Source organism: Manis pentadactyla, chromosome 1, assembly GCF_030020395.1.
Source record: "Manis pentadactyla isolate mManPen7 chromosome 1, mManPen7.hap1, whole genome shotgun sequence".
Classification (NCBI taxonomy): domain Eukaryota; kingdom Metazoa; phylum Chordata; class Mammalia; order Pholidota; family Manidae; genus Manis; species Manis pentadactyla.
In genome coordinates, this window is record NC_080019.1 from 201,470,628 (window position 1) to 201,494,538 (window position 23,911).

Here is a 23,911-nt window from a genome sequence, read left to right on the forward strand (position 1 = left end):
CTCATGATAAAATTGGGGCGATGATAGCAACCCCCCCTAGAATTAAGTTATGAGAACCCAATGCCATCAGCAATCAAGTGACAGGCACATGGAGGGCCCTGTTCAAAGGTTTGTGCCCTTCCCTTTCATGGTGCCCCACCCTGTCACACCAGCACCCTCACGGAGCCACCGGGGATCCCAGCTGCCCTGCTCTTGGCAGCACTAGGGTCAGCTGTTTCTGTTTGGTTGGCGGGGACAGCTGGGCGGACAGAGAGGCGCATTGTGTCTGTCCTCTGGAGCTCTGTTGTCAGAACCTTCTCCCCGGGTCCAGCCCCAAGGCACTCCCAGCTGTCGCTTGGGCTTGTCTTGGCTTCTGGGGTGGGGGGAGGGGAAGACAAGGGAGTGTGCAGATACCGGACTGCACCGTGAAGACTGGATGACCAGCCCGGTTCTGCTGAGGAAACTGAGGCTCAGAGAGCCTAAATGACTTGTGGGGGAGTGCTCGTCTCACGTCAGAGCCACCAAAGATGGAGCGGGGCGTGGGTGCTTCACCCGGGGAGGGTGCGTGTGGCTCAAGTCAGGTAATGGGTTCCCACTGGGTCAAAGATTGAAGGGTCAGAGCACCCGCCCGCCCTCGCTCCTCTCCTTTTACTCCCAGAAACGGAGACCCCAGAGAGCGGACGCGTGCCAAAGGGCACAGCGAGTTTGCCGCAGAGACCGCAGGGAAGAAGGCGACCCAAATTCCCAGCTTTGCGAGGGCGTACGAACGCCAAGCGGCGGGACAGGGAACACGGGAAACAGTAGCCCCGCCTCCGGGGCGGGGCGATGCCGCATGTTCCGGCTGTGACGCGCTGTGGTGAAAAATCGCGCGGCCCTCCTCCAGGGGGCGTGGCTTTCCGAGCCAGGCGGGATCCCACTGGGCATTTGTCTGCGGAAGGCAGAACTTCGCGCTTGATGGGCGTAGGGGCGTGGCATCCTTCCGGCGGGCGCGCTCTGGGCGAGATTCCATTCTTCTGTGACGCAGGCGTGGACGCGACCGGGGCGGAGTCGAACCTGCAGGAGCTCCGCCCCCAGCAGAGGAGGCTGGGGCCAGGGGCGTGTCCTGGGCGGGGCCTCGCGCCGCCCCTCCAGGTCGCGGAGCGTTTGCCTGCGCAGGGAGGGTCCGGCGCCGGGATGTGAGTGCGGCGGGGGTGGAGGGGGGTCGGTGAGGGGCTGGGAGTCTAGCCCCCGGGGTTTCCAGGGGTTCCGGTGGGCGGGAACACGAGTACGCGGGCCACCAAGCGGGCCTGCCAGGTGTGTGTCCTGGTATGGCGGGCCAAGGGGCGCTCGGGTGCTGTGCGCCCGTCGGCCCCGCGCCACTTTCTGCTGCCTGAGAGACCGACGCCAGCCTTAGGGCCCTACCCGGGCGGGGTTCGGCGACGTACGCGGGTCTGACAGCTGGCCTAACCCGGGTGCCCCCAGCTGTGCGGAGGCCTCAGCAGTGGCAGCAGCGAGAGCCGCCCGCCTGGCGGCTGCAGAGGTGTAATAGGGGTGTCAGCTGCGCGGCGGGGCCCGAGGTGATGCCCATCCCTGTCTCCGGGTTGAGCCACAGCCTGCGGCAGTCCCGACCTGCGGTTTCTGGGAACGGTAACCCCCCACTGCTCAAAGATAGGGTCCTTTCTGTGCTCAGCTATTTAGATGCGTTACCTCAATCCTCACAACAGTCACCCATTTTACAGTTGAGGAAACTGAGGCCTAAGGCCACACAGCTGTTCGTGTAATTGTTAACAGTGTGCTGAGTGAGGCCTTGCTGCCAGACTCACCTGGGTGCACATCTGCTGCTCCACAGACCCGCTGGGTGACCTTGAGCACACCTGGCCCCTTCTCCAAGCCTCTGGTGGGATCGTGGCGCTTACCTCCCAGGGCTGCTGTGGGGATTGGTTTGGAGAATGCAGGGAAGGAGCCAGTTGGTGCTGTTGCTAAGTGGCCCTTTTCTGCAGCTGAGGGAGCTAGTGTACTGGGTCAGCGCTGTCCAGTTTATCAAAGCTCATTGGCAGGGAGGGAGTGCTGCTTTCCACACTGAGACAGCTCCTGTCTGTGTCTGTCCCTGTGCACACGGAAGGCCACACACAACCCAGCTGTACCAGCATGTGCCGGAGACACGCTGGCCCATCGTGTACTCGCCGCGCTACAACATAACCTTCATGGGCCTGGAGAAGCTGCACCCCTTTGATGCAGGAAAATGGGGCAAAGTGATCAGCTTCCTAAAAGGTATGGAAGGCCCCGCCTCAGACCCTACATATGCTTTCTCCATCCTGTTGCCCCCAACCCCCTTCCTACTGTCTTCCCCTACCGCAAGCTTCAGGCTCTCCCACCTGCAGTCTCAACCCCCAGACTGCTTTCCGCCCATGCTGTCAAAAGAATCTTTCCAAAACAGACTTCTGAGCATGATGTGTCCCTGTCTCAAATATTCACTGACTCCCCTTTGCTGTGGGGCTGAGTTCCTGGAGACAGAGTAGAAGGGGAGTTGATTAACTGTGTACACAGGGAAGCTGAAGTTTGGAGGATCTGATGTCCATTCTCTACAAACTCAGAGTCCAGGAGGAAGAGAACATTTGCTCCAATGACACTGATTACAAATGGAGGAAACGGGGGCCCAGAAAGGTTAGGAATCATGCCCAGAGTCACACAGCTACTAAGTGGCAGAGTTGGGTCTGGAACTCAGAGCTCCAGACTCCCACCCTTCACGGCTCATTCCGCTGAGCAAGGTATTGATCTGGAGAGCACATTGTTTCAACTCGGGTTTGTCATCCAGGGGTCTGGCTTAGGCAGGAAATTCAAGCATCACAGTAGACTAATGCCAAAATATTCTCCTGTCCCTTGTATAAGGGTTCATTAATTGAGGCAAGTAGGGAGTGTTGCCTGAAGCAATACTTGGTATACAATGTGTGTTGAAAATCTTTTAATCTCAACAATCCTTCTGATCACACCATGGAGAAAGTATCACTCTGGGGCAAGCCTGTCTTTAACACCTAAGCCCATCTCCCTTTTTCACGAATCAAGAGCAAAGGCTCTGTACCTTGCAGAAAGTAGAATCCAATTCGAGATTAATAGCTCTGTTTACTTCTATCATATTTGTTGTTTATTTTTTTAGTTTTGGTTAACTTGTATTTATAGTAGTTGATAATGATTTTCCATTTACATTAATGACCAGTGTGAATATTCAAAGGAAAATATTAAGTAGAAAAGAGTACAAGAGGTGTGCAGAGATGGTGAGGGCCCTGGAGAGGTGAATGGAGCCAGCAGTTCTCCTGCCTTCCTGACTGTGGTCCCTCTTGCTGTGTTTCCAGCAGACCCATCCTGAGTCACTCCCCCTATTTCTCTTTCTTGGGCTCCTGTGTCACCCAATAGTTCGTCAGAAAGATTCCTTATCTCTCTCAGCTCTGTCCTGACAGTCCTTCTGAGTACCCTCTTTTCTCCTCTGAGGCTGTGGGTGGAAGGAGGCAGGGGTCACACGATGAAGGGCCTTGGGTACTGCCAAGGAAAGAGCTCACCCTTTGCCTGAAGGTAGTGGGGAGCCATGGAATGTTGGGGGTTGAGGTGGAGAGGACCCGCTATATGTGGGAAATGTATGGAACTAGTTGGTTTCTACCCAGGTTGGTTTCTAAGGATGCCACGTTAAAATAGGTGCCCTAGATTTTGACCTTGTTCATTTGATTTCCCTGCAACACAGAGCATCATGGTCCTGTTCTCACTTCTTGCGCTTGGCCTCAGTTTATTCTTTAACAAAATGGAGGAACTCTTGTCTGATGTATATGAGAGGTGATACAGTAATGCCGTGTTTCCCAAACATCAGTTATTTGCAAATCACTCTTGGAAACTTGCCATCTCCTCATACCATTATTTACTTCGTATTTCTTTTTTTATTGACTTAGCCTCTTTTTAAAAAAACTTAAATGAGTATGTTTTAAAAGGAAACATTATGTCATCTGAATGGGAAAAGTCAGTTTCACTTGCCATAAATAGGTCATGGTGAAAAATAAATGTAATGCAAACTGTAATTCAATGCAAGCTGCTTATTGTTGCCTGCACGCAGGCTGTGAGACTAACTGCTGCTCTTTAGGGTTACAAAGGATGATGAGTGAGGGTCAGGCAGGTGTTGAAGAGAGGCCACAGCACACTGAGCCTCCCATGGTGCCATTAGGAGGTGGAGGGAGAATTGCTAAGAGTTTTTCTTGCCTTGAGAGCCAATCACACCTGAGCTCACCTCTCAGCTGTCAGTGGCTTGGGAGACACGGGGTTGCTGCATGCACAATGTCCAGTACTCCCTGGCCACTGGCCACGCTGGCCTGGGAGGTGGCCCATTCTCAGAATGCCTGCAAGCCAGCAATGTCCACCTTCTCCTGGGGCAAGGCTGACAGAAGCTTGAGGTGGGGTCTGGGGCTGGGCCTGCCTTTGAGGTCAGCAAGGGAGCAGGGGGCCTGCTTTGTGGTTTCAGACGAGAAGCTTCTGTCAGACGGCATGTTGGTGGAGGCACGCGAGGCCTCAGATGAAGACCTGTTGGTGGTGCATACTCGACGTTATCTCAATGAGCTGAAGGTATGGGCCGTGGGCCTGGTGGGGGGTTCCCGGCCAGGAGGAGTAGCCAGAGGGGCAGCTCAGCCTGGGGAAGCACCCCTCAAGGAGCTCCATTCCTGTCCCTAGCACAGGGAAGCATGCGAGTCTGTGGTCCCCAGGAGAGAGGTGTCATTAAAAAGGCAGGTGCCGGGGATGGGCTGGGCTGCTTCAGGCCTTAAGCTCCCTGTCCCTGGGGTATGAAGGCGGGGGTGTCCACCAGGCGGAGACTGAACCTTCATAGGGGTTTGGGGCTTCCACATTAGGGACTTTCCATCTGTGCCCGATGGACAGACCTCAGAGACCCCTGCTGGGATGATGGGCAAGGGGACCTTAGAGCCTTGTCCCCATCCAATCAAAGCTGTTCAACTTAGGTCTCTTTTTATATTGGGCTGAAGTGTAAGATCCTGTTCTAAGTACTTCTACTGCTAAAGACCTGTTGAAAACTTTTGGGCTGAAAACTGGTTTGAAATCCCCAGGGCCCAGCAAGGAACGTAAACAAGTGATCAGGCAAGTGGTGGTGGTGTGTGGGGTGAACTGGAGAACACTTCCCTTCCCAAGGGGGCTGCTGCTTGGCTCCACTGAGGGCCCAGCATGGCCAGGGTGCCTGGTTTGCAATGAGAAATCGGAAATGCAGATAATTAAGCAACCATTCCTGGTTTCTTAATGTGACAACTCATTTTAAACCCTACCTGCAAACTTAACTGGGCCTACAGGCTGCCCGCATGTGACCTCTTTCTAGAGGAGCCCACAAAGCTCTCGCCAGTGGCTGAGGTTCTGAGGGTGAGGGCCCCTATGTGGGAGCAGAGGGGAGGCTGGGCTGGGGGTCTGCATCAGAACTTGGTGGGGGTGGGGTCAGGGATGCTACAGGTTCTCTGCCCCCAAGAGTGTGGGACCCTGGCCCTCTTCCCAGCTGCACTCATTTTGGACTAAGTCATAGTGGATGCCAGAGGTTGCTAGGCTTCCCCCCTCAGCAGGTGGAAAAGCCTAGACCCAGAAAGAGGCCGAACCTGCTCAAGGCCCACTGGAAAATCAGGCAGTCCTCAGGGACACCCAGGCAGGGTGTCCAGTCCAGTCTTCCAGGTTGCTGGTCACAGCTGCTGCATTCCCTCCTCCCCGACTCCAGCCTGAGCTGCGAGAATTCCAGATGAAGCCGGGACAGTGTGAGCTCATGAGAGATTACCAGGAAGAGGTTGAAACCTGGCTCCTGGGAGAGAGAGGTGTGTGAGGCCTTGGCAGGACGCCCAGCACTTTGGCTGCCCTGGTTTCCTGGGGCCTGGATATGCATGGTCACAGTCCACAACCCAGGGAGTGGGCCAAGACATGCCTGCCAGAGTCCAGAGGGTGAGGGCAGGGGGCAAGGAGAGACCAGAACAGAGTGGGGCCAGGGAGGAATGAGCAGGCCAGGATACAGCTGGGGATAGGCCATAAGGCTCCAGGACCCCATTCATTTGAGGGGCTTTAGGGCAACTGTGCAGGGCTAACTGTGTGCCTGGCCTGGGGCCCCCAAAGCCTAAAGGCAGCTTACTATGTGATAAATAATAATTTAAGAAGTATTAACAGGTGGAGTCCCAAGCAGAAAATTGAGGTCAAGGGCAGGAAGAGATTTCACATATTCCAAAGGGAATTTGAGTCACTCAGATGTTATGATCGAGTTCTTTATTTGGCTTTTGGAGCTTCCTGGCAGCCAGAGCAAAAGGAGAAACATAATTGACAGAATACCGAGGGGAAGACGTGTTCAGGCATTGAACACATCTGTATCAAATATTGACTGTGTACTGGGGACAAAAAGAATAAGCAAGATTCCCTCCTCCCATGGGTTTGCATTTTCACTGTAGAAGCCTGAAAATGAAGAAGCAATCCCATGAACATTTTAGAGAGCACTCAGGGCTATGAAGAAAAAAAAAGGGTAACTGGGCAAAGGTATGCTCATTTAGACTGGGTGGTCAGGGAGGGCCTCACAGAGGAGGTGAGGTTCGAGCTGAGACTGAAAAATGAAGAGTAGGTGACATCCATGTGGAGCTCTGAAGGAAGAACATCCCAGAGTCACAGGCCTGGGAGGGGAGGGGACTCAGCCCCCTGAAGGGGAGAAGGATGCTTTAGTGGCCAGGGAAGAAAACACTGAGGTGGCACATGATGTAGTCAGGAAGGCCAGCAGTGCCAGGCCACACAGGGTCTTGCAGGCCATGGGAGGAGTTTGGATTTTGTTCCAGGTATGAGGGGAGAGTATGTGGTGTGATGTGCCCTTGGCATTCAGGCATCATCTGACATCCAGGATAATTCCATGGCACTTAGGGAAGCCTGGGGGCCCAGCACACCTGGACCCTAGCAGAATGCCTCGCCTGTGGTCTAAGCCACCATGGCCCCTTTGGGGGCTGACATGGGCACTGCCTGCCTTCTGGGCCCGACTTGTGTGGGTGGCCCTGTAAGGCTCCTGCCAGCCCTTCGCAGGCACATGTCCTTTCCCTTGCCTCTGCGTTTCCCTCCCACTTGCTGAACATGCTCAGGCCTCTCCCATCCCAGGCTCCTCCCCTGGTCGGTGCACACAGTGGCCGCACTTCCCATTACCTCTCATGGATGCCTTGGCAGCCTCAGCGCCTCTTCGCTCACTCCTGCTGAAACCCTCTTTCTGCCTGGCCTCCTGAGCACCGTGCCCCTGCTCCCCCAAGACCCCCCACTGTCCCAGGACAGCCCTTGATTGTCCCCGTGGGCTCCATGTCTGGCCCTTGCTCTTCAGTGTTGGGGTCCTGGGGTTCTGACCTTGTACCCTGGACTCTGCCGTCTGCCTGTCCTCCACATGCTGTCTGTTGACCATGCCCATCTCACCTTCCCCAGACCCTGTTTATCTCTCACTTCTCCCTGGGGTGGGTGCTTCTATTCCTGTTCCTCTAATCGGTTCTGTGGCTGCAGCTAGAGCTTGGAAAGCACTCTCTGATGGCTCTCTGCCGCTCTGACCATGCTGTCTGGGAGCCTCGTCTGGTAGACAAGGCCCTGCATGATAGGCATGGCCCCAGGCCCAGCTGCTCCCAGCTTCTCCTGAACATGCACTGGCTTTTCCTCTGCCAGCAGCTTTCTTTTCACCTTGACAACTTGTCACATATGGACAACTCCTGTTCCCCTGGAGTCTCAGCTTTGGTGTCACCACCCCCAGAAAGCCTGTCTGCCCCCACGCCCACCCAGACCATGTTCTCCATTGCAAGGCTTGTCACGTTGCATATAGGCACTTCCCCACAAGGGTGCGAGCATCTTGATGTGAGGACGACTAGCCTCCCCCTCAGGGCCAGGCACTGAGCATATATTTACAAAGTGCTCTGGGCCCCTCTGAAGCTCTGCCTGGAGAGCAGGGAGCATGGGCCTCCGTGCATTCTTAGCCAGGCAGGAGATGGTTCCGGATCTGGGTGCCTGGGCATTTGCCCAGGGGTGTGGGGGTCCTGGGGAAAGCTGTGTCCTCATCTTGTCACACACGCCTTTTGGGTGTTATAGACTTCCAGCCTCAGAAGTCAGAGACGAGGGCCTGGTGCCCCTTTTGAAGGAAGGTCCCATTCCCAGTGGATGAAGAGGCTACACTGGGGAAGCAGGAGACCTGGGCTGCGGTCCTGGCTGTCAGTGACTCACTGTGTGACCTTGAGAGAGAGATTCTCCCTGCCCAGGGCCGCAGTGTCCCCTCTGTGCCTGGGCCGCTTCTGGGCCTGGACTACTGTCTCTGCAGCTCTTGTTTTGGGCACAAGAGGGCAGCCAAGGGCTTCAGAGCCCTGAGGACTGTGGGCCAACTTGGCTTTAAGACCAGGTGGTATGTATACTTGCCCTCATTTCTTACCAGAGGAACTGCATTTGACTGGGAGCTCACCCAGGGCACCTTAAAACTGGCATTAGAGGTAATCTGGTTTCCTATTTCTGTCTCTGAGCTCTGGGCATGGCAGTGGGAGCCCAGTGGCCTGTGTCTCTGTCCACAGTGGTCTTTTGCTGTCGCAACCATCACCGAAATCCCCCCTGTCATCTTTCTCCCCAACTTCCTTGTGCAAAGGAAGGTGCTGAAGCCCCTTCGGACCCAGACAGGAGGAACCATAATGGTAGGTGGGGAGACAGGTGGGAGGAACAGCTGGGCTGGGGACCCCACACCCGGGCTCCTTCCCGCCTCTGGGCCTTTGGAATCTCCATCCGGAATGCCCTCCTTCCACCCAGCCGTTGAACAAAATCCTAAATATTCCTCAACACCCAGCAACAATGACTCTCCCCAAGCCTTTCCCATTGCAGGCATTGGGATTCATTGTTCCTTCCCCATGACCTCCTTTTAGAGTGACCATATTTGCTGGCATGTAAGATATATCCCCATCCCCTAGAGAGTGTATCCTGAAACCAGGGCTCCAGTGTGCTCAGATTTAAGATAGAAAACCAAACTCTTCAATGATGGAGGATGCTGCCCTCACCCGCCATCGTGGGTGTCAGTAAAGAATATTCACTGCAATATCAGGTTTTACATCTGTGTTCAGTTTTCTTTAGAATTGGCCACAGGCTGCCAACTTGATTGGAGCTGGAGGAACATTTCGTATTTAAATGTATGATAACCTAATCCAGACCTAGATCAATACCTATGGATCCCTATAGTTTTCTTTTTTAGCTTTGCAAATTTGTACATCTTTTTCACTTATTAGAATATTACTGTCCACCCAAAACTATGATTTCCTACAGGATTTCAGCATTCAGTCTGCTGTATATCCATGAACAAAATATTGTTTGTTTTCCATTTGAAAGCCACATTAAAATCATTGTCAACTCATGTGATCATGCATACTTTTATTTCCTCCAGTTTCCTTGCAAAATTGCAAAGGGGCTTATGCGTTACACATCTTATACGCCAGTAGATCTGCACTTGCTTCCAGGAATGACGCTGAATTTGCTGGGGGAGTGAGTGTCTCTTTTACTCCCATCTAAGAGCTCACTACCACCTCAGAGCTGGCTGGAAATAGTGTTTATGGAATGAATGAGTGAATCAGTGAATGAGTGAGTGAAGGAATCGGCTGCCCACATCCCTCACTCTCTGCTTATTTCCAAAGGCAGGGAAGCTGGCCGTGGATCGAGGCTGGGCTATCAATGTGGGTGAGTGCCCTGGCCAGCCTGGCCTGGTGGAGGTGACCTGAGGGGCCCAAGGGGCAGGGAGGGCCAGGAGGAACCTGGAGGTGGCTACTCTGAGTTCAGAGGCTCTGGCCTACGGAATACCTGGAACCTCCTTATTGAATGGTCTGGAGGGGAGTGTGCAGCCACCTGGTGTCTGGGAGGGACCACCCTATGCCTCCATCTGCTGTGGGATCCTTGTCTAAAGAAGCTCCCCAACCCCACCTTTCCACACTTCTAGTGATGGGGAGCTCACTCTCTGCCAGGAAGCCTGTGCCATCCCCTGCGCAGCTCTGAATGGGGCTGAAACCTGCAGTTTCAGTGGCTCCCCTGTAAGGCTTCCTCAGCCTCCTGGGCCCAGGACAGCCTGCAGGGGCTTGGTCATGTCGTGGTGCGTGGACAGGCGCGGAGTCAATACCACCTCCTTCCCAGGGCGCCTGAGGGCCAGCACTCCCCAGTCTCCTGGGCTCTCCCAGGAGGTCGGCTCATGGGATGGCTGCACACATGGTCTTCCTTGTCCCAATCTTTGTCCTTCATGGAAGCACAGCACTTCACAGTTTGCAAAGCCCTTGACCGTCTGGCCTCTCATTTGAGCTGGGCAGTATTGTAGTCAGTCCCATTATATTGATGAGAAAACAGACACTGAGGGAAGCCTCGCAGCTTTCTCAGAGCCCCATAGCAGGGACACCCCCCACTACCGCCCCGACCTTGGGCTGTGAGCCATGCAAGGCTGAGGGCTGGGTCTCTTGCATCTTGATATGCCAGGTACCCAGAGTTAGGTCTGGCTTAGCCATGCTGTTATGATACCCTGCTGAACAAATGCATGAATGATGCATGCCCTGTGTGTCTGCAGCACATGGAAGGTGTGAAGGCCTGGTAGAGATTATGAGGCCTGGTTCTGATCCAGCCTGAAACTTAGTTCTTTTTGAGTTTTAGTTCCACCCTTAGCTAGCTGTGTGATCCTGGGCAAGTTGCTGACCATCCCTGCCTCAGTTGCTTCATCTATAAAATGGAGATGATGATAGTAGTGCCCCCTCCTAGGGCTGTTAGTAGGCTTCAGGAAGCTCAGTGCTGGTTAGGAGTTCGCTGTTGGCTGTTAGCTCATCAGTATGATCCAGTGACAGCCGCTTGGGTGGTAGAAGAGGCAGGTCCTCTGAGCGCTTTGGCCCTGGCCTCACAGGGCTGGGTGGGGCTCCATACCGGAGGCCCCTGCAACTCAGGGTCCTGTACGGGTTGCAGGGGAGTGGTTCTGGGGGCACGGAGACTAGTCACATGGAGGTAGGCCTAGGTCTAGGGGGACAAGGAACAGCTTTCTGCCCTGGTGGGGGGAGGGGGTAACGGGTGCTTGGGGCTCACTTGTTGGGGTTCCCTGAGAGGTTTCTTGCTCTGGACCGAGCCGGTCCTTCTGACCTGGGATGGTGACATGCCCAGGTATCCGTTCACTCTGCTGGTTCGGAGTCCCAGGAGCAGTTCCCGGTTGCTGAGCGGGGAGGCGACACTAGGAGGATGCAGGGGCAGGGTGGGCCTGGGCCATGAGCCTGACCCTGGCCACGCTGTGTCTACCCTTCCACAGGCGGCGGCTTCCATCACTGCTCCAGCGACCGGGGCGGGGGCTTCTGCGCCTACGCAGACATCACGCTCGCCATCAAGGTATGCCCAAGAGCACCCGGGGGAGTGCCTCCCAGAGCCCTCCCTGGAATCCCCCTGCTGCCTCCAACTTGGTGTTCTCACCCCACATTATGAAGAAGGCAGCTGAGGCTCAGAAGGGGAGGGGGTCACTCAGCCAGGCTGGGACTCAGACCCTGATGAGACACTCTTCTGTGAGTGAAGGGAGAGTATAGCCTTCAACAGAGGCAGGGGTCTGGAGGGGAGCTGCGTCTGTGTCAACAACATAGGCAGCTCCTAAAGAGCGAGGAGGTAGGAATAATAATGATGATGGTGATGACAGCGGCTGGTGTTTACTGCAGGCTCAACCCTGTGCCAGCACCCGTTCTCCATGGCTTTCCTCACTTAATCCTCACTTATACAGATGAGGAAACTGAGGCCCAGAGAGGTGAGGCTACACAGCCAGAAAGGGCAGAGCTGGCACTGGCCTCCACGACCCCAGAGCTCCCCCTGCCCAGCCTGCACCTGGCCTCATGCTGGGCTTCAGGAACAGGCGGGAGGTTTGTAGGCACACAAACTAATGGGGGGCGGGGCAGGTCGACACATGCCATTTGGAGAGTGGGCACATGGCAGCTTTCCCTGGGGAGCAGGGGTGGGGAAGGGGGGCTTCCTGGAGGAGGAGACATTAGAACTTGGCCTTGTAGGGCGTTCTGTAAAGCCTGCAGAACAGAGTTCCAGGCACAGCCTTGAGGGGAGGCCCTCCCACCAGTCTCCACATGTTTCCTGGGAATCCTTGGCTCCCACTGAGGGCCGGGTCACTCCTGGCCTCTGGCCCTTCAGGGCACGGCACACGCCCCCTCCTCCAGGGGGCCCGACTATGCACACATGCCTCTCTTGGCCACACAGCTGTCCTGGGCATGTGACATCTCAGCCCCGTGGAGGACTCTTTGAGGTCTCGCCGGGTCACACACAAGCACGCACTGCCTCCTGCCCTCCCTGGCACCAGCTGGGAGTCCCGGAGACGCTGCATCTTCTAGCCTATCTGGGCCCTCACCTCTCCCCTCTCCTCCCCTGGGCAGTTTCTGTTTGAGCGAGTGGAGGGCATCTCCAGAGCCATCATCGTTGATCTCGATGCCCATCAGGTAAGTGCCCCCTAGGGGCTGGGGTCTCACGGCCCTGCCTCCCCAGGCCCTCCCCCTGTGCTCCCCATCGGCCTCTGCCTGTCACACACCCCACACTGTGGGCTCCCCTCCCCCTAGGAACACCCCTGAGTGCCCAGCCAGGCCTGTGCCACTTGCACCCTGACCTGCTGCCTCTCTCCTTGCTGCCCTCCAAGTCTCAGGCTGGAGGGGGAGGGTCTGTCTGTGTCCCTCTGCCCCGCCCAGCCCAGCGTGCGTCCCTCTCAGTGCTCCTGTCAAATCCCAGGTCCTCCCTCCCTCCTCCTAACTGCCCACATGCCAGGCTCTTTGCTCTCCTGAAAGCCAGTCTGGCATTGCTGCTCCCATGCTCCAGACCCTGCCATGGCTCCCCAGTCCCTCTCTGTCAGTTTGGGGCGCTCACCCTCTGCACAGAGCTGATGACCACTGTGGCCTTGCCCCTCTGACAAATGCTCACAAACACGATTTCAGTGTTATTCAGGCCCAAGGCCACTGCCTGAGAACTCACTGCCTGGGGTGAAGCCCCAGCGCGCCGAGCTCCTCCTCAGGACTCCAGTGCAGGCTGGCTCCCTGGCCAGATGGGGCAGGGCATCGTACGGGCTCTCGAAGGCCCCTCCCACACTATTGCCGTTGAGCCTTCGTGCTGGTTAGGGACCTGCTCCAAGGTGACAGGACACTGAGCTTCTGAACAGGTCACATGCACACAGCCCTTTACAATTTACATTCCATATCCCTGATCCCAGCTGATCCCACCACACAATTCAGAGGGTGATGGGGCAGAATGCCTGCCTGTTCCATGGAGAAGAAACAGACAAGGCTGGTGCTCCCGCAAGGTCATCCTAGAAGGTCATGGACCAGATTTTGAGGTTGAATCCCTGATCTGCCGCTCAATAGCCATGATGCTTTCTGTCCCCGAGGGCAGACTGTGGTTCCCTGGCACATGGGGGCATTTCCTGGGGTGTTGGGGGGGATCCTGGCCTTGACAAGGGCATCTGCCTATGGGTGGCTTTTGTGTCCTCCCCACAGGGCAATGGGCATGAACGGGACTTCATGGGTGACAAGCGTGTGTACATCATGGACGTCTACAACCGTCACATCTACCCTGGGGACCGCTTTGCCAAGCGTAAGCTGCCCCCATTTCTCAGCCTTAAATGTTCCCTTGCTGGGGGTGAGGAGGGGCTCTCCTGAGTATTTCCTACTTGCTGGGCCCTGCAGAAGTCGCTTCATTTATCCTCAGCATCCTTGTGACGTGGGGATCGTTCCCATTTTACAGATGAGGAAACTGAAAGCTAAAGAAGCCACCCAACCCTCCGGCGATCACATAAACCTGCCCAATAAACACACGTGTGAGCCCTTATGTTAGGGGCTAACCCCCAGAAGGATAAAAGAAAGCCCTCTTCTAGGCATGCGTCTGCCTGGTAGAAAACAGAGTGACAAAGAAGAACCAAGAGGGAAAATATGATAAGTAGAAAATACAAAATATGATGGCAGAAATCAGTTCAAATATAATAGTTAAGTGCAGGTGGGTTAAACTTACAGTCAAAAGGCAGAGACACTCAGATAAGCTTTGAAAACACACTGGGGGTGAGTAGGGGACATCTATGCAGGAAGGGGACATTTATGCTAATGAGCCTGCTGTAAGTCACTAGGCTACTGGTGGGGCCCAGGGGCCCCGTTTCTGAACTGAATCGTGAATGTGCTGGATTTGGGCAGGAGAGCACAGCGGGGTGTCCCCATGTCTGGACAGGGCTTCCGGAGGCAGTGAGATCAGATGTTGCCCACAGGGGTCCTTAAGTCGCTGGGGCAAAGCGTTTCGTCCACAACACCGCCATCCTTTGGGTCCCCCTTTTCAGTGCTTGGTGCTCTTTTTAGCCTTTGGGTGAAATGAGAGGCTGAGCAATGCCGGAGTCAAACCAGTCTCCAGTCCTGCCTTGGGTCCTGAAAGGCACCCGGGCAATCTCTGCTCTCCAGAGCCTCAGTTTCCCTTCTCTTCACATGGGGGCTATTCCTCTCGCCATCCCAGAGGCCATCAGGCAGAAGGTGGAGCTGGAGTGGGGCACGGAAGATGAAGAGTACCTGGATAAGGTGCGGAGGAACCTTGAGAAAGCGCTCCAGGAGCATCCGGCTGACGTGGTGGTGTACAATGCGGGCACCGACATCCTTGAGGGTGACCGCCTTGGGGGGCTGTCCATCAGCCCCCAGGTATGTCCTGATTCTGGGGGCCGGGTGGGTTCTGCTCTGGGAACTCAGCCACAGGAAAGGTGGGCACACCAGAGCTCCTCCTGCTGTCAGGGGGGATGGGCAGGAACAGCACCAGTCAGAGCAGGGCAGGACCCGCAGCAGGACTTCTAGCACTGCAAGGATCCCAGCCTGCCTGAGGCCAGCCCTCGCCATCCCTCCACAGGGCATCGTGAAGCGGGACGAACTGGTGTTTCGGGTGGTCCGCGGCCACCAGGTGCCGATCCTCATGGTGACCTCCGGTGGGTACCAGAAGCGCACAGCCCGCATCATCGCCGACTCCATCCTTAATTTGTATGGCCTGGGACTCATTGGGTCCGAATCACCCAGTGTCTCAGCACAGAACTCAGACACACCTCTGCTGCCCCCGGAGGTGCCCTGACCACGCAGCCCTCCTAAGCGGCTCTCTGTCCGCCTCTGCCCGGCCCTACCCTCAGTGCTTCTCCTTTTCTAACCGCACAGGGTGCTGGGGGCAGCGTCAGGGGTGCTGAGGGACAGGGGCCTGTCCCGGCCTGGTCTGGCCTTAGGGGCCTCCCGAGGGCAGCTCCCCCACAGTCCCCACTGGATGTTGGAGGGTCTCCAGGCCCCTGCGTGGGTGGGGGCAGAAGGCAGGGCCTGAGCCCCTGGAAGGCCCCACATGGGGTCACGGGTCTGCCCAGGCCCTGCAGAGGCAGACAGTGTGCCCAGGAGGAAGGAGGGTATGTGAGGTCATAGGGAGGCCCCCAGGGATTAGGGTGTCCTGGTTTTCAAAAATGGCAGACCCATTTCAAAAAGAATAAGTTTCTATTTCTGCCATGGTTGGGCCTTTCTCCCTCCTCTTCAGTCATGTGACTTGTTCCACCTTCTCCTGCCTCCAGCAGGGCAACGGACGCTGTGGGTGCCATTCGGGGTGGGCTGGAGAGCCCCATGCCGGAGGCAGACCTCTGGGGGGGCCCTGCATTCCTGGCCGGCAGGCAGGAGGCCTGGTCCTGGACCTGAGGGCGGCGGGGGAGGGGGCTCGGGGGTTTTCCCATCTGGCATCCCCCTTCAATAAAGCAGGAGTTGGACCTGCCTTCCCGGAGCCCCTCAGTGGTTATGAGGGGAGGGGAGGCCCGGGGAGCCCCGAATCCATGGTTCAACAATGTCTTGCCTGTTCAGGTGAAGTGGCAGGTTTGGGGTGCAGAATACTTGACTCAGGGATGGGCCTCAGCACTGGGGCTTGAGGGGCGCCTCACTGCGGTGGTGAGGCGGCAGGAGAAAGGTGAGGCACAGCCAGGAAAACTAGGATGTGGGCAGGTGGAAGCTGGGTCTGCAGACTGTGAGGCCCCAGGCAGGGACCACGGGGCCGGGGAGGCCAGGCGGGGGCTCCTGGAGGGAGAGCAGAGGGTCCCCGTCACGGCCTGCAGGTCGTAAGGGTAGGGGCAGCGGTGGGGCCCTGGGTGGGGCTGCAGCCGCCACTGGCCGCACCCAGAGTGCCCAGGCGGCGGTCATCTCCCTGCCCGTGGTCCCGAGTGGGCCCAGACCTCTGATCTGAGAGATGCCCAGACCCTGACCTTGTCCTGAGCTCTATTCTGAAGGGGACACTTGGGGCCCTAGGGAGCTGGGGGAGGCATCACCCCTCCATTGCCTGGGTGTGTTCTTAGTGATCGAAGGTGGGGGTGCAGTGGACCTGAGGCATCCCCATCCCTGATCAGCCCCATCTGTGGGACTCGTGTTCATTACCATCTGGGGGTACCCCTGCATTGTCCTTTCTCCCTCACCTCTCCTCTGCTGGGGGGGGTTCCAAGACCACCAACTGTCAAAAGCACTGAGGTCCTGGACCAGACCCCGAGGCACTGACCACACACTTGGACTCCCTCCCCTGCCCACTGCCCTTGCTATCGTCCTCTCTGTATCTGACTCGAGGCGCCTAACATCCCTTCATCTCCAACTCAGGCGTGCGTCTCCTGGGGGCAGGCGGTGGACACGCTTTGTCGCTGTTGAGCTTCTGTTTGTAGAGAACCATAAAGGCTGCTCTTGATCGGACCTGGCTGCTGTGTGTTCTTGAGGTGAAGAGTCCCTACCGCCTGAGCATTAAAGGAAACAAAAATTTTAAATTCACGTTGCGCAAGGCCTGACATGGCCTAGCAGTCCAACAAGGGCTAATATTTTGTTCCATTCTCAAAATCCTATGAAATAGGTCATCATTCCCATTTTACAAATGAGGCAACTGAGACTCAGCAAGGAATTCACCCCAGGCCCCACATCTAATGAGAGGTAGAGCTGGGTTTGAACCAAGCCCTGCGGGATTCTGAAGTGTGTGTTCTCAGCTGCCTCATGTTTGGCAGGAGTGAGCGAGGGAGGGGGGTGTTACCTCCAGGCAGGGGAGGCTTCAGGGTCCCAGCAAGTGTTGGGGTGGGAGGCAGGCAGGGCTGGGCTGTGATGGTGTCTCTGCACAGTCAGTCAGTTGGGGGGCAGGGGGAGCTTCTGGTTCTGGACTGTGTCAAAGCATGCATGGGGATGGGCTGGGCCAGGCAGAGGGGTCCGGCCTTGAGGAGCAGGACCTTGTCCTCACCTTGGCAGAGTGACCAGGGCATCTCCAGGGTTAGTGGCACAGCCTGGCTGGGGAGCAGGGTGGCCCCTTGAGGGTCAGTACCAGGGACAAGGACATTAGACAAAGACATCAAGGGGTGGTGGGCAGGGGTCCAGCTCAGCCCTGGGCAGGAATTACCTATTGAGCCACACCCTGCAGTAGGAGTTACTGTTGCCTGTTTTACAGATGGAGACACCAGGGGATAAACAGAGCTAGTCAGCCATGGGCTTTGAGCGGGAAAGCAGGATTTGAACCGTGGTCTCAGCTCCAGAATCCCCAGGCTGTTTCTTAATCTGCAAAGTTGGGGCCTTGATGATAGCTACCCGAAGGGTAGTTCCAGAATAAATGCCTCAATGCACAGAATGCGTTTAGGGTACCGTGCAGCCTTAGGTGGGGCCGGCCACGATGATGATGGTCCTGGAGGCCAGATGGCAGAACCAAAGGGGGTGAGGCGACATGTTTGGGGTCTGCTCTTAAGACCTGCGCATTTTGTTGTTTGTAAATTATACCCCAAGTTGTAAAAGCCTGAGGGGAACCCGCCAACTTCATGTGGTGGCTGAGGGTCCAGAATGGCATCCTTGGCTGCCCTTGTGGGTGCTGTGGCCCAGGGTGAGTGTGGAGACAGGTCTGGGCAGGCACGTGCTGCGAGGAGCACGGGGGGGTGGAGGCAGGCCAGCTTGGGAAAGTGCTGCAAACAGGAGCCCACCGTGACAGCCCTGAGGCCTGGCGGCTGTGGGATGTCTGCTGAAGGCCCCAGCCAGCGCCTGATGGGGTGTGACTTTGGAGTTTACCTGGCGCTGCAGAGTGGACAGTTCTTGCGGACCAAGCCCACCACGTGGGGCGCCCTGCTGTGCCTGCTCCTGGGCAAGTGACAGCCTCTCAGCTCCTTCTTCCCCAGCTGTCCTGAGGAAGGGTCAGTCCTGAGCTCGCAGGGCTAGAGCAGGTGTGGGTGTGATGACGCTGGCTGCAGCTCAGACCCTGGCGCCAACTAGGTGCTGTGTAAACACAGCTTCCCTCCCCACTCCTCCCCTTTGATCCTGGCACATGCCTGGCTGGTGGGCCCACTGAGGCCTGGGGAAAGGGGTTTCATCTTCCAGAGTCATAGCTCTGCTTTTTATTTGGGGCCAATTGAGGAGCCCTAGGGTATTGGAAACAGCACATCCAGCTGTAACTCAGCACCCCCCAGGACCATGCCTGAGGCTAGAGCTAGTAGGGCCCCAGTTGGGGGCAGAGACAGGAATGAATGTAGGCAGCCTCCTGCGTCAGGTGTAAACAGGTGGGTGCTGGCCCAGGGCCCCTCCCAGCCTAGGGACACTCAGGCAGATCTGAAGACTTAGGTATGTCTGCCTGGCTCCTCAGCCGAGAATGCTGGGGTTCAGGGCCAGCAGCTCCTCCAGGGTGGCCTGCCCATTAGTTGGTTTCATTTAGCTCAGCCATCACCAACTGGGGACACCCTGCTCCGGGTCCAGGGCCAACGTAGGGGCCAAGTCTCCCTGGGAGCATATTGTCTCCTGATTGTTGGTGAGGCCACAGAGTGCAGTGGTTAATGCATGAGCTCCTGTCCCTCACCGGCCTGACATTGAGTTCCACCTTCTCCCCTTGCTGGCTGGTGACTACCTCTCTGTGCTTTAGTTTATTCATCTGTAAAATGGGAATGACATCACCTACCTCATAGGGCTGTCATGCGCATTTAATGAGTTAATATTTGTAAAGTGCTTAAAGCAGTGTCCAACATGGAATTTTTGATCTTAAAAATAAAAGTCAGTGACTGCCAGCAAAAAAGGAACAGCAGTTTAGGAACAGCAGTTTCATTTCTGCCACCTCCCCGGATCATTTTCTTCTGTATCTCCTTGTTGCTACTGGAGTTCAGGCACAGTTGGAGCCCCTCCATGAGCTCTGTGGAGAGGGCTCTGGAGAAAATACTCAGGCTTAGGAGTTGGCCAGTTTGGGCTGGACCCTAGGCAGGTGGCATCCCCTCTCTGAGGCTCGCTTCTCCCTCACCAGAGGACTGTGTGAGATGACGGAGGTGGGGCTGGCATGTTGCCTCTGGGTCATTTGAGGACAGAACTGAGGTCCCGAGGATGAGTGTGGGAAAGGCCCTCCTGTCTCCCTGTCCAACCTCTTTTAGCACAGAGAAATGGAGGCCCAGAGAGACAGGGGACCTTGCTTCCTGCAGGAGCTGGGACCACAGGGAGGCTGTGTGCACACAGTGGTTGAGCTTGGATTTGCTTCCCAGCTCGGCCACTCACTAGCTGTGCAGGCTTGGGAAAGGCGAACCACCGCCCTGAGCCTCAGGCCTTTCTCCCAGGAGATGCTCTGGCATAGGCCAGTGCTCAGTTGATATTAACTAATAATATTATTCAGGTGGGAAGGAGGCAGGACGTCCCCACAGCCAGAGCTGGCCAGAGATCACCATAACGGCAGGCAACACAGCACAGGTTTCTGGGTTCACGGTGCGGTGCAAGCACCAGGCATGTACTAAATGGCTCCATCCTCACACAACTGTTTGCAGATGAGGAGAGAGGCCCAGGGAGGGTTGGCTTCCCAGCCAGCATCCGCTCCCCAGCTCACCCCAGAGCCTGGCGCCCAGCTGGCTGGATGCGCCCCACCTTTGGGTGCCCCGTGGGGCGTGACTTCCCCTCCCAGAAGGCGTGGTGATGAAGGCCTGCACATCAGGGCAAGGTCTAGCTAGGAAGCTTCTGGGACTTCCCACCCTCTTTCTGCCTCTGAGTGCAAGTGTGTGCCCTGGCCTTGGAACTCTGTGGAAGGTGCCACACTCAAGGGGGTTCTGCTGGGGGAGGGGGCACGGGCCCGGCCAGCCAGCAGTCCACTCGCTTCTGGGACCCTTGAGCCAGCACACACAGCTGCCTGCCGGTTGTCCTGGTAACTGATACCCAGGCGGCCAAAGTTATGGTGTGTGGCTGGGAGGCTATTTTGTCTAATATGCTAAAAGGCTTTTGGAAATTCCTGGAGCCCATCTGGTCCTAGTTACACCACAATATTGCTGTCTCTTCAGCTTTCAGACAAGGGAACACTTTTATTTCTCCTTTCAGAGCTTAGGAATGTGCCTTAAACGGAGGCCACAGGCCGGCAGCCGCCCATTTGGTTCCCCAAGATCCTTGATCATGTGTCGGACGCATCATCCTTTTAAAGGCCCACGGCTCCTTCCTCTTGGCTTCCTCTTCCTCTTCTCTCCACCCCAGCTGACTCCCAGGTGTCCTCAGGGGCCCCAGGGGAGGGCAGAGGCTTTGGAGGTGGGCCTGCCTGTCTTTGCAGTGTGCTCCCCACCTCTGTGCAGTCTCGCCTATGTTAACAGAGATAGAACTCCTGAGAAGTGAATGCAAGCCTGCCATGTGCCATATGCTTAGTAAATGCAGTCTCCTAACTGGCTCCATGAATCTGAAAACGTTTCCAGACCCATCCAAGTGCCAGTAGCCTCTGTAAAATGGGGTCTGCAAGTCTAAGGGATGTCAGTCATTTGTGACTCACCTGGCTCCTCTGCCCACACACAGCCACCCCAGGAAACAGAAGGTGAAACAAATACAGAGGTTCTGCCCCTGAAACATCCCTGAGGAGTCCAGGCTGAGCCGCTCATGTGCTTTTCCTGGGCCGGAGGGTGTGTGTGTTTCTTCCCCAGCGTTCGGGTCCCTCCCAGTTCCTTGGGGCTCCTGCGGCTGCAGGGTCCGGAGACTGGGTGTGGCTGCCCTGTGCTCTCTGGCTCACACATGGCCCTCCCACCCTGGCTGCTACCCTGGCATTTGTGTGGGGGCAGCTGGCACGCTCCCTTCTTCCTTGAGGACCTCCCATCCCTCAGTCCCAGGCTGTAACAATCAGAGTCCCCTGCCTGCCCCAGCCAAGCCCCTGCTACCCCAAGAATAGAATGTGATTCAAGTTCACATCAGCCTAGGTCAGCCCCTCCTGCCAGTCCGAGGCAAGGCTGTATCTTTCTGCCCTCTGAAGTTGGGTGTGGTCGTGAACTTGCATTTATGAATTGTGAGCATAGTGGTTGTGTGTCTCCCAGGTGGATGCATTCTGAGCCTGTAGGCAATTACCTGAGTGCCTTCTCCTTTGCTGTGGTGATGATGGGAGCACGTTTTGAGCCATAGCATCTGTTAGTCTGGGTCCCCAGAAGCCCAAGGTGAGTAGAGTCCCCAGTCAAACTGGGTTGGACATTCACTGTGAACAAGAAATAAAACTTTGTTGTTTAAGCTATTGAAGTTTTGAGTGGCTTGTCATATAGCATAACCTTGGCCATCCTGACTGATATACACCCTGTTTCCTTGATGACAAGGATGCTTTAGTGATGCAGTGTGACTCAAGCTGGACCAGAGTCCATACTTAGACTTTGTTATTTGGGGCAGGAGGGAAGGGACTTTGTCTTGCAAATTATATGGAGCAGCCATATTTCTTTCACAAAGATAAAGCCGTCTAAGGTATGAAAGAGTGAAATGGAAGAAGAAAAAGAAAACCACGATGGAGAAAGGGGGAATCCTTGTGACATCAGGACAGGGCTGCCATGAACAGCTGTACAAGTTGTGCACTGTACAATTCTAAAGAGTGCTGTTCACACAGTGACTAATGAAAAGATTTGTGTATTTATCAGGACAGTTTCCCAGCAGATGGCAGTAAAGTGTCTTGAGGAAGTGGAACTTTTCTCTACTTGGTACAAAATTGCTGATTAGGCTCTTAACCATGCTGTGTCAAGTCCCTGATTTCAGTCAAGTCCCCAGAGCTTTCTGAGCTCAAGCAGTACTTGGTAGAATTAATTTTCTTTTGATAAATTCCCTTTGTTGCTAAGCTCTGCTTACAGCAGCATCATTGACAATCCAGTCACTGACAAGATGCATCAACTTTGTTTTCCACTTACCCGAGCAAAACTTAAGGGCTTTTAGAAATTAGTCTGACAACAAGAGAGGCAACTGAACAACCGTGAAAAGTAGATACAAGGAAAACAAATATCAGTTTGAGACCCTATGTATAAGTATATAAGTTGGCATAAGTAACCTTTCTTATCTCAATGAGCCCCCAGATTCTTACTCGACTATGCTGTGGCCTGAAAATGGTTTGCAATGGTAGTTTTTCCTTAGAAACACAGAGAAGATATTGTGTAGACTTCATTTCCTCATAAATGGTTACATTATAACTGTGGTGTTGCTTGAAAGGAGAGACCTAGATTATCAAGAGAGTTCACATAGTGTGGCTTAAGCTAGATCAGTAACATATCATTGCAAAAGAAAGGATGGTGTGGGCGAGGTCCAGCGCCACAGCTGTCCCCGGTGCCGGAGGAGGCTGCCCTTCTGGTAGGGCCCTGTCCCCACTTTGCCCTGTTCCAGATAACTCCCTCCCAGAACCTTAATTGCCAGGCATTTCTAGGAAGAGGTTTGGGGGAGGCTGTGGGGGCTGGTGTCAGACAATCTGGGTGAGGTCCTGGCGCTGCCTTTTCCCTCTAGATGATGCTGGACAAGTGTGCCCCCATTCAGAGCTTCAGTTGCCACTTCTAGAAAATGGGAGTGCCTACACCCATCTGATGGTTCATTGGGAGGGTTGGGTAGATATGGGAATGATCCAGCACACAGTAGGTGCTCAAAGCACAGTGACTGGCACTAGGAGGTGGGTAGCCAGGTTCAGAGCATGGTCACGAGGGCCCAGGCCCCCTGAATGTGAATCACTGGGTGCATGTGGTTAGTCACTTTGCCACTTGGACCCTCAGTTTCCTCATCTGTCAAGTGGAGATTCCCATGGTACTTTCCTGTTATTGCTCATTTCATTGTCTGCTCTCCCTGCCAGACAGTAAGGGGGCAGTGACTGGCACTTAGTAGGTGCCCCATAAATACCCTGCCATTGTTCTAGATGGGAGGGGATTGCCTGGTGCCTGCTGGGGCTGTCCCCACCCTCCAAGCTGTGGGTGAACAGGCTGGGAGCAGTCTTTGCCAAGCCAGGCTAGAGAAGCATTTCCTCCATCCCATGTCTGGGTGGTATGGGCCCCAGTGTCCCCTCTGAATCCAGTGGGGCCCCTCCAGCAGCTCTGGGCCAACACAATTGTTTTTCTACCTGGAGTTTGCAAGGAGCTGCTGGCAGCCAGGCTGGGGGGCTTGGGGTGAGAGGTCAGCAGGCCTGGGAAGAACCAAGCCTCCCCCTCTCCACCCATCAGGGAGCACTGGGGTAACCTGCACGGTGCTAGTCAGGGTCCACTTTCCTTTCATCTTGGGCGAATGACTTAACCTCCCTGGTCTCAGCATCTTCATCTATACAATGGGGATTATATGAGTACATACTTCTCAGCCTTGGTGTGAAGAATGAATACATGCCCCCACGCATATCACTTAGACTGATGTCTGGCACGTAGTGAATGCTCCAGAAATGAGTTGCCATGATTATTGTAAGTTGTTCCAGCTGGGGTTCTAGTGTTAACTGCGACTCTCACAGCTGCAGTGATGCAGGCCTGTTGCTGCCTGTCTGCAAGCCGCTGTGCACCTGCGTGTGTCTGGGAGGCTGTGAGCCCATGGGCAGCCCCACGCAGAGGCGGGTGCAAAGGAGATGCGGAGTAAGTGATGGTTGCCTCTCTCTCTCTCCCTTTGTTCTCCCTCCCCTGCCATCTTCCTGTCTTCCTCTCACCTGGGAGCTGCCTCCAAGGGCAGGGACGGGCCACTGACCTCTGGGAAGACTTGCAGCCCCA

The 23,911-nt window shown here is 55.5% G+C and overlaps 1 protein-coding gene across 6 annotated transcripts; it reads left to right on the forward strand.

The window, feature by feature from the left end:
• Positions 1 to 800: 800 nt before the first annotated feature.
• Positions 801 to 23,204, forward strand: HDAC11 (histone deacetylase 11). Of its 6 annotated transcripts, none has more exons than XM_057506143.1 (11): positions 1,046 to 1,154; positions 2,081 to 2,229; positions 4,457 to 4,557; positions 8,526 to 8,642; positions 9,627 to 9,669; positions 11,258 to 11,334; positions 12,369 to 12,431; positions 13,473 to 13,569; positions 14,470 to 14,648; positions 14,851 to 14,926; positions 21,257 to 23,204. In XM_057506143.1, coding segments are annotated over exons 1-11 (927 nt in total). In that variant the 5' UTR covers positions 1,046 to 1,152; the 3' UTR covers positions 21,280 to 23,204. The 6 variants fall into 6 exon arrangements, 5 of the variants coding, with proteins under 5 accessions (XP_057362126.1, XP_057362105.1, XP_036767387.2 ...); XM_057506122.1 differs by lacking the exon at positions 21,257 to 23,204 and adding an exon at positions 15,542 to 16,688; XM_057506163.1 differs by lacking the exons at positions 1,046 to 1,154; positions 21,257 to 23,204 and adding exons at positions 1,213 to 1,605; positions 15,542 to 16,688.
• The last annotated feature ends 707 nt before the right edge of the window (positions 23,205 to 23,911 follow it).